The sequence below is a fragment of the Vitis riparia genome, chromosome 12, assembly GCF_004353265.1.
Source record: "Vitis riparia cultivar Riparia Gloire de Montpellier isolate 1030 chromosome 12, EGFV_Vit.rip_1.0, whole genome shotgun sequence".
Lineage (NCBI taxonomy): Eukaryota > Viridiplantae > Streptophyta > Magnoliopsida > Vitales > Vitaceae > Vitis > Vitis riparia.
The window spans coordinates 20163248-20173867 of record NC_048442.1 but is presented as its reverse complement, the minus strand read 5'-3'; the positions used below and the strand labels follow the sequence as shown (position 1 = coordinate 20173867).

The window sequence follows — 10620 nt, the reverse complement described above, 5'->3', positions numbered from 1 at the left end:
AACAAAACTTTTGGATTTCACGTGTTTGTGATATTGGAAATTTTTGTTTCATACATGAGAATATTGCCTAAAGCTATGTTGCATGCCGAGAGGACTTAGGAGGATAAGGAAAAAGCGCATAAACGAAAGTTAAAATTTTCAATCTCAAGTGTTTTGTGCTTGCCATATGATAGGAGAAAGGAGAATATGGCCTAATTCTCCATTTGGTTGCCCAGAAAATGGTTGAAATTTAGAAGAAAAACTAAAAATTTTATTCTTGGGTGTTTTTATTTGTGATGTTGAAAGTTTTTGTTTCATTGAACTGACTAGAACATGAGGATATTGCCTAATCCCCAGTTTGGTTGCTGAGAAAATGGAGGGAAGTTTGAAGAAAATATAAAATTTGCAACAATGCATGTCTTATGTTCGTGAGATTTATAGTTTTTGTTTAATTGAATTGATGAAGACAATTTAAACTTAACTTTTGAAAAATTGAAGCATCATAAAGCGAAAGATTCTAATTTTATTTATGTTTAAAAAATAAAAAATTCTTACAAGAAAATTGTCAACTCATGGCAGTTAAAATTTGTGGTAGTGTGGATCTTGCATTTGATGATTTGATCCATTTGCAGTGTGTGTTTAGAGCTGTTTAACATACTATGACCATGTACAAAAATGTCAATAGAACAGATGGTTATGTTCAACAGATTAATTTAATTTTTGCTAGATTTCCCATGCAAGAGTATTGTAATGATAAATTTGGCCTATTTGTATGTGCCCCACTTGCATTAGAAGGATATTGCTAAAGCATCACATCCTTACCTTAAACCTAGTGCCTTTTTATATTTAAATTAGTTTTTTGATTCTGTTAAGCTACTAATTTTATTAAAAGGTATGAAAATTAGTATTAGTTTGGTACAAATGAATTTGCATATATTAATTTTTCTTTGCTTATAGAAAATTAATAATGAGGTTAAAAATAGAATATTTAATCTTTTTTTGTTCCTATTAAAAACACAGAATGCTTTTTTTTCCCTCCTTTATGATTAGGACTCTTGCACAGCCATGGACCTCATTGAGATTGAAAGAAGAGAACAACTTATCTTGATTCTATATATTATAGTGAACATACTTAATATGCTTATTGCACTTTGTACGGCTACAAGGAAACGTTATTAGAGGCGAACATTGATGGAAAGACCTGCAAATAGAGAATTTTTACGAGTTGAAAATCTTAGTCGATTGATTTATGGGAGTGATATAGCATGTATGGAGCAACTTAGGATGGATAGACATGCTTTCACCACATTATGTTCTACGCTTTGTACTATTGGTAAACTAAATGATTCAAAATATGTTGATGTAGAAGAAATGGTTGCATTATTCTTGCACATCATGTAAAGAATCGAGTAATAAAATTTCGATTTTTAAGGTCTGGAGAAACTGTTAGTAGACATTTCAATGCAGTATTGAATGTGGTCATTCGCCTACAAGGAGTATTACTTGAAAAACTGGAACCAGTCTTTGAGAACTTCACAGATGAGAGATGGAAATGGTTTAAGGTATATAAATTATAAATTAAGTTTATATAGGCTTAATTAATTCATATTATAGCAAAACTAATGTTTTTATTTAAATAAAATTGTTTAGGAGCTTTAGATGGAACGTACATTAGAGTGAATGTACCTGAGGGAGACAAGCTTAGATATCGAACAAGGAAGAATGAAATTGCAACAAATGTCTTAGGTGTTTGTTCTCAAGACATGCAGTTTATTTATGTATTGCCAAGTTGGGAGAGATCGACCTCTGATTCTTGAGTGCTTTGAGATGCAGTTAGTAGGAGAAATGGATTGACGTTCCACATGGTAAATATGTGGTTTTTAGAAACAATTGATTTCTTTTTAATATATGATATATTTTTTAAAATATGTTTTGGAATATTCATTTTAGGTTATTACTATCTTGTTGATGCTGGCTATACAAATGGAAAAGGGTTTCTTGCCCCATATAGAGGGCAAAGATATCATCTCAATGATTGGAGAGAGGAACACATGCCAATAACCCATGAAGAGTTTTTCAACATGAAGCATTCTGCAACAAGAAATGTTATCAAGAGATGTTTTGGTTTGCTTAAACTACGTTGGGCTATACTTAGGAGCCTTTGTTTCTATCCAATAAAGACACAATGCAAAATCATTCTTGCTTGTTGTCTTATTAATAATCTCATTAAAAGAGAGATGCCTATGGACCCATTGGAACAAGAGTTGGATGTGCAAGACCACCAAGTTGTAGGTGAACCAATAACTACAATTGAACCATCGGATCAATGGAGCGCTTGGCGAAGAAATTTAGCAATTCAAATGTTTAATGAATGGAGGACATTATAGTATGTATTTATTTTAGGAGAAAAATTATGTTTGATGTTTTAGACTTATCATTTGCAAATTTTGAATGGTTTGTATGGATCATTACATGATGAACTAGTTTGAATTGAATTTGATAATGTTTTTCTATAGTTAAATTTGAGATATAGTTAGACATGTGTTTATTATAATTGTCTTCATATTATATTTGTTCTTAAAATATAGTTATATAATTTGATATTTTTGAAACATAGGATGGATTCTACATCAAGTGGTCAAATAAGGGGGCATGGAAGAAATAAACGAGTGTGGACTCCAGTGAGGATGAAAAATTGGTTGAGTGTCTTGTTGAGTTGTGTGTTTCAGGGAAGGTAAAATATGATAGTGTGTTTAAACTAGGAGCATTTTAACAAGTGGAGAAGATGTTAGAGGAAAAGCTTCCAAACAGTAGACTTAAAGCAAGTCCACATATTGAATCGCGTGTGAAGACTTTAAAAAAACAATTCAATGCCATAATGGATATGTTAACCCATGGTAGCGGGTTTTCTTGGGACAATGCAAAGAAAATGGTTTTATGTGATTAAGATGTATTTGAAGGTTGGGTCAAGGTAAATATATTTATAATACTTCCTATCTTGTATTTTTATTCCACAACATCTTATTAATTTATTTGATACATTGATATATTCTTTTGCTTTCAATATATTATGTATTTTATATGAATTACATTTTAATGCATGATATATTCTTTCTTTTTGAGTATCTACCATTGATGCTTTTAGGAAAATAATTAGGAGTTATAGTTGGAAGTGATCATAAAAATTCAAATAGACCTTATTCTATAATTCATTTCATCAAAGGAAAGAAATGATATATATTCTTAATCATTTATCTTGTCTTCAAACCAATGTGGCATGAGATTAATATTTCTTTAAGTTAGTAACTTTTATTTTAAATATGCTAATCATTTTTTGTATATTTTATAGGGGCATAAAGATGCTAATGGTTTGAGTCTCAAACCATTTCCACATTTTGATGATCTAAGTCTTGTTTTTGGTAAAAATCGTGCTAATGGAAAAGGAGCAATGTTAGCTGCTGATATTTTGGAAGAGTTAGATCAAGGTGAAGCAAACAATGACATTGGAGTTGATGACTTAGAAGCTGAAGCCGATGCCTCTCATACTAATACAGTTGCATCCACTCCAAGTAGAATGGAATGTTCATCACAATCTCGTAGGAAAAGAGCAAAGAATGATGACACAACTTTAATTAATGTGATGACAAGAACATGTAATACATTAGAGAGCCTTGTTGGTAACTTCACTCAAGAGGAAAGGGAAAATAGAGTGGTTGGTGAATTGGAGAAACTTCCTAATCTTAATAGGTTGACATATTGAAGTTAAGTCAAATTATTATGAATGACCCGATGAAAGTCAAACTTTTGTTCAATTTAAATGGAGAAACTTTTGTTAAACTTTGACAATTTATATGTTCTTATATTTTTTTCTCCTTTTTTTTTCTTTGTAAAATATAATTCTATAGCTTTTTTTGCATGACAAATTATTTTAAATTTTGATAAAAGAAAAAACCAATATTTAAATTTTTTAAGGTTATGGATTTTATCGGATATGATACTTATTGAAAATTAGAATGAAATTTGAATTCTTTTATTTACTCTTTTGGAAATAGGAAAAACATTTGCTAGCTTTGAGAATTTAATATATATATATATATATATATACATTATTTTTTTTTGGTAAAATATAATTTTATAACTACTTAAGCATGATAAATTATTCAAATTTTTAATAAAAATAATAATTGAATATTTGTACATTAGGGTTATATGATTTTTTATGGTTATTTTTTATTTATTGAGTATATATATATTTTTTAGTCTTATTATTTAATAACAAAAAAACTCTCAAAATTTATTTTTTAAAAAATTATTTTAAATTATATGTAAAGATATTATTGTAAATTTATTTCTTTTTCATTTCCATTCCTATTATTATCAAACATTGAAATGGAAACAAATAATCATTCCAATCTTGTATTCCTAAGTTTATCCAAATGCTATAAATTGAATCATCAAATTCATTTCTATCCACTAAGAAATAGGAATGGGAACAAAATATTCATTTCCATTTCCTATTTCAACGTACCAAACACACCCTAAATGTGTTGTATTTCTGTTAAGTCTTATTTATGAAAAATTGTTTTAAATATTGAAAACCGGAGTGGTTGCCAAGGATTGTGATTTTCTTTCAATTTATTTAAAATAAATAATTCTTCAATCAATCATATCTCAAAGTGTTGCAAAAATCGGGAGGTTTGTTTTTAAAACAATTCTGAAAAATAGTTTTTGAGAACTATTTTTGAAAACCGTTTTATAATGGTTTGTTGATTAAAAGTGTTGCAAAAAGAAAGTACTAGAAATGTAAGGGATTGTTTAAAAAACGGTTCTGAAAAATAATTTTTAAAAACTGTTTTATAATATTAAAAGTGTGTTTTCATTTAAAATATTTTTAATCTGTTTTAAATATTTTTAAATATGTTATAAAAATAATTTTTATGTCTATTATTTTATTTTTAATTAATTCTATGTGTTTGTATAATTAATTTTTAAAACAATTCTTGTAAAATTAGTGAAAACAACAGAAAATATTATTTTAAATGTTTTATGAAAATACCGTATTTTTTGTTTTAAAAACGAAAAACCTTTTTGGTTGTCAACGTGTTTTTTTTTAATAACAGAAAATTATTCTAAAAAATAATTATCAAACAAATTCTTAGTTTAATCTTTTTAACCATTATTATAATTTTAAGTTTTAAATTTTAAGAATTTAAAACCCTGTAGATGTTTTATTGAACCTAATCCTCTATACCATTAATTAGTCTCGATCATGAATCAACCATCATTTCATTTAACATCATGATTTTTCATTTTTCCAATATATATATATATATATATAATGCCATAAATATGGAGTAGGGACATTACAAAAAGATAAGATTAAGAGGTGATGTGTGCCAAATTTTGTTTCCACTCTTATTTAAACTTTATCATAAATTTGGACAATTGAGATAGGAAGTAGGAACCCACAATATATCAATTTTGTTCATTTTCCCCTCTTGGTTTCATATTTAAGTTATTAAATATTTTTTTTGAAATACATAATATTTTATTAGTGCTACCAGCATTATTATTTCATATTTAAATATCTTTCTTAATTCCAATATTAATATATTAAATTAATCCGTGATTAAAGAAAAAGAAAATCAGAATTTGATAATTGAGTGGGAAAGGTGGTGGGCCCATCCAATCATCCATGCATTAGATGTTAATTAAATGAATAAGGTCAATGCAAGTCATATTAGATCCTTCTCTCTTACTTTTTATTTTTTTATTTTTTATTTGGATATGACTCATTTTCGTATAAAATAATTAAATTAATATATGAAATTCAACTAAAATAATATATTTTACGTAATACATAAATTGTATTTAATAATTCAACTTAATAACTTCACTATCTTCATTTTATATTTTTATCTTTATTTGTTCTAATTATCTTCATGATTTCTTTTAAATTATAATTTATGAGAATAAATATGTCAATTTGATGATTTATAATAAATTTTAAATTTATTTTATAAAACACTTTAAGTAGTAAAATTTTTTAATAAATATAATTTAACCTAAAATCAATTTAAATCATTAAATAATAACTATTAAGTTTTATTAAACACTTTTTTAATAAATTGTTGAATAAAAATATGTGTCAAAATTTGCTAAAATTTGATACTTTTATTTTATTTTTTTCGATAAATTTAGAAGTAAATAATTTAGGAATTCAGGAAATTAGAAATAAAAACAGATGAATGTTGGTTTTGGAAATAAGTAATTAGAAAGCAAAGGAATTTAAAGAATTTAACATGGGTGAATGAATTACAGCGTGAATTTTTTTATTTGATGATGTGGCAAATTCATAGCCATCAATTTAGTGAATTGGAAATTGACATCCGTACTGGCATATGTGATCGACCGTGATCCATGCATCGTTGGAAGAATTGGAGCTGGACCTCAACGATATGAGTTGTACCAACCACACCTCCTCCATCGTCACAGCCGTCACAGGCTTGTGAAGTTAGAGTTCTGCTATCCTCGTTGCCACACGTGTTGTATCGCACGTGTCAACCTACCACCAGAAGAGAGTTGTGTATATGGGTCTCTATAATCTCAGTGCTTCTGGCTTTCCTGGTTTGTTTCCTTTTGGGTCTTTTTTTTTTATTTCTTTCCAAAGCTAACCCAAGTTGGGTCTTTTATGATCCTCTCGTTTTCAAATTGTGGCTTCTGGGTACACTGGTAAGCGCCTCATCTTCATATTCTGCACAAAAATTCAAATTTGCCACGGTTGTTGTAATAGTTTTTCAAGAGTGATTTATGATGGGTTTTTGATTGTTTCGTCTTATCTGCCTCTGTCCAGTGTTTGATCAACAATTTTATATCTTTTTCATGAAATTTGGGAATGATGAAAAAGGTATTCTTTTTGTTCTTAAACTGTTCCTATTGTGATAATCTTGATGATTGAGTAAATGAGTGGTTGAAAAAGCTAGTGCTGGCATGTCTGTTTCCGTGTTTGGTTACTTGGGTGTTTGTAAAATCCCTGGAGTTTGGGGTGAATTTGTTTAGTTTATAGGTTATATTCGATCAACTACTTGAAGGGTTTGAAGAGTTTGACATACATTTTTAATTGCGTTATAGGTTTAGCCAAGTCGACCCAATTGGGAATTTGGGTTTTGAGAGGTTGATTAGTGGGAAAAACGTGTTTCCTTTTCCCTGGGTCTGTGCTTTCTTTTTTCTTTTTAATTTCTCCCTGAAAATTTTACCTTTTGCTCCTTTTTTATGGATCAAGAGTGAGGATCATTGAGCTCTAGGACTTAGCAGTTCTTATGTATAATGGATTAGGAGTCAGGATCATTAAGCTCTAGGACTCGGCAGTTCTTTTGTTCATGAAAAAGTGAGGCTGTCAAATTCTTTTTCTTCTTCTTCTTCTTCTAGGAATGGGAGGCTATTGAATGCCTCCACACATTCAAATGCATTCAGATAGCCTCACATATGCATATGCATATGCATTCAGATTGCCCTGCAATTTTTCTCAGTGTCTCACTTGTAAACCTCAAGTATATATGGATAAGCTCTTTGTAGGGCACGGCTTATGGTTTTTGTATTCCCGCACTTCTTTTGGGTTTTTGGTTGCTCTGTATACATTGTGTATACTCCTTTTTTATTCTAATATACTTACACTTATCAAAAAAAAAAAAAAAAAACCTCAAGTATATATGTTAGTGTTCCCTTGTAAACCTTGAGTCTATGTCTCTGTATTCACTTGTAAAGCTTGAGTATTTCGTCACTCTAAGGCCAATTGTGGAGCAGTGCTACTGCTGCGAATGCATCAAGCATCTAAACTTATGTGTCAAAGTCTCATTTGTAAACCTCAGGTGTTTTCTCAATCTTAGACCAACTGTGGAGTAGTTAAATGTATCTTGACACACATTTGGTGCCCTTGAAAAATGTCTTTCTTGTTTTGTATGTCATTGTGTAGCCTCTTGAGTTGGTCAATGCTAGGTTTTTATTATATATTTTAATGTAGGGGAGGTTTTGCATGATTTGTAGGTTGCACAATCTTGTACATTTGTTCATCTCAGAAACTATTTGCATGGGGAATTGAGACCATGCTAGAGGATTTTTCAATTTGGATGGAATTTTTTGTTTCTTGTTTCTGGATTTTGAGGGGTATAAAGATAGTTGGACCATGCTGGTTTCATTGGATGCAATCATGGGAGGTGTTGGAGTAAGTGGGTTAAAGCTGGGTTGTAGAACCTGGTTACCCAATCCTTGATTATCTGATATTTTTATCAACATGGTTCTTGAGTTTGGTATTCTGGGTTGGCACTGTGTTTTACTGTATTTGTGGTTGTAACCACAACTATCTGCAGATACAAGAAAAGAATTTCTCTAAATTTAGTCCTATCTAAGCAAAAGATATCCTGTCAGATTTCAAATTAAAGTATCCTTATGATATAAATAATATCAGACCTTGCTTGTTTAATTCACCGCTTTAGCAATTGCCTTTTTAGGTTGGCAATTTGGTTGGCCAGCTATGCCTCTTGAGCATTTCTACATATTGTTCTTACTTGTCTATCATGTGTGGGATGTCACTGTATGAACATAATTGCTGTATCTGAATATGATGAGATTTTAAGAATCCTTTTTGAGCTACTGTGTAACCTTGGTTAAATTGTTGATGCTTCTTTCTCTTACTAGGAGGATCTTTTAGTGAAACAGTGGAGTGCAAATTTGTTCATGACTGAATTTTTTGGAACTTCTGCAGATGAATAGCACTTTCTTGGAGTAGGAAGAATTCTCACAAAAGCAGGTTATAGTCACTATGGATTTCAAAGGTATAACCTGGGTTGGGAATATGTACCAGAAGTTTGAAACTATTTGCTTGGAAGTGGAAGATATTATGTATCAGGTATGCTTTTTAGTGATCAAAAAAAAAAATATGTATCAGGTATGCCTTATTCATAGATAACTTAAACTTTAACCTGTAGTATGGGTTCTCACCATATTCCTTTTAAGTTGCTAAGGGGTTTTTGAAGACTCAGTCCCTTAAACTTCCCATTCAGGGAGGATTGTAGGTTCCTCTGACATGACAGATTAGTTCCATTATCATTTATCTGTTTAGTTGGCCGACTTATTTTATTACTCCCTGTTCATAAGCTCTTATCAAGGTGGAAACTTGATGTAGGACAACCCTAGGATGGTTGCCTACACTCAAGGGTAGGTGGGCTAGGGTTTTATTTTTAGGGTGTAAGGAGAGGAACAAGGAATAAACTTTATGGTAGAGAAAATTATAAGATAAGAAATAGAGAGAAAGAAGAAACAATGAAGAAGAGATGGAAAACCTTAGAGTCTCACTAAGGCCTTCTAGGAGTCTCACCTAGAAGAAAATCAATGGAGTCTCACCATTGAGGATTACAACCTTGCAATGAAAGAAAGTATGATATTATTCATCAAAATTCATCCCTTTGATTTACATTGATTAGCCTATTTATAGGCTTCTCTAAGAAATCCAAAGTCTACTAGGACTCTAATAACCTATTCTACTAGGACTCTAATAACCTATCATGACTCAAATTCTAATTATATTATAACTCAACTAGCTAATCCTAATTAGACTCCAACAAATATTAATCCTTATTTAATTCCAAGTAATAATAATCCTACTTTAATTACAATTAATACTAATTCCCTTTCTTGATATATATCTTGAATATTCATCCTCATCAAAACTTTTGTAACTTACAATTTGATTTTTGTGGACAGGACACTGTTAAATACTTTGAAAATCATGTTAAGTATGTTGAAGATCAGGTGGAAACAGTTGGTGAAAGTGTTAAAAAGTTCTGTTCAGAAATTGTGCAAGATTTGCTGCTTCCTGATTCTTTGGAAGTGACAGATTCTAACCTGTCCCTGGACCAACATGATAATGTCAAGTTGTGTAAAAAGCCAAAAGTTGGTATCAAGGAAGAGGCAAAAGTTGGTATCAAGGAAGAGGCAAAAGTTGGCATCAAGGAAGAGGCAAAAGTTAGCATCAAGGAGGAATTCATAAAGTTTGATATTGATCGATTGACTGAGCATTCTGAGATTGCTGATCTAAATGAGGATGTGGAGCACAAATCATCTTTCACTGGGCTGCATGGTGTAAATAACTTATTCCAATCATATTCTGGGAATTCAGTTAGAGGGGCATGCTCTGACTTGCATTTGGTGCAAAATGATGATGGGGTCATGTGCAAGAATCTAGATGCTGGTATCAAACGAAATCCTGTAAAGGTGAGTCAGTTTCCAATTGAGGTGTCAGGGGTAATCACTCCTATGTCAGGTGATGTAAGCAGACTGCCATCATCCCTGAATGAAAATTGTGAAACAAGTGTAATCAGATTGGCTATAACTTCGCCCCCAGCTTCAGTTGAGATTACAGAGTGCAACTTGGAAGGAGCAATTTGTAATGAGATTGCTGATGTGACTGCTATTTCAGTTGATCTTCCATCAGTTCCTTTAGTTGAATCTATTGGGAAGGAAGGGAGGGAGATGTGTTTTCTTCCAGAGGTGGCTTATCATCAGAATTAAATGGTGACCATTTCCTCAGTCCTTGTCATTTTCTATTTCTTTTTGCCTCACTTTCTCCATCCTTCTCCTGACTCA

General features: G+C 30.8%; 1 protein-coding gene across 1 annotated transcript; it reads left to right on the top strand.

The window, feature by feature from the left end:
• The first annotated feature begins 8740 nt into the window (after nucleotides 1-8740).
• LOC117926081 lies at nucleotides 8741-10545 on the top strand. Its single transcript, XM_034845166.1, has 2 exons — nucleotides 8741-8884; nucleotides 9739-10545. Exons 1-2 carry the CDS (start codon nucleotides 8798-8800, stop codon nucleotides 10543-10545), a joined length of 894 nt encoding a protein of 297 aa, XP_034701057.1. The 5' UTR covers nucleotides 8741-8797.
• Nucleotides 10546-10620: the final 75 nt, after the last annotated feature.

Coding starts and splice junctions, on each gene's coding strand:
- LOC117926081 (XM_034845166.1), top strand. CDS start 8,798: ATGGATTTCAAAGGTATAACCTGGGTTGGGAATATGTACCAGAAGTTT. Junction 8,885..9,738: donor TGGAAGATATTATGTATCAG/GTATGCTTTTTA, acceptor TTTTGTGGACAG/GACACTGTTAAATACTTTGA.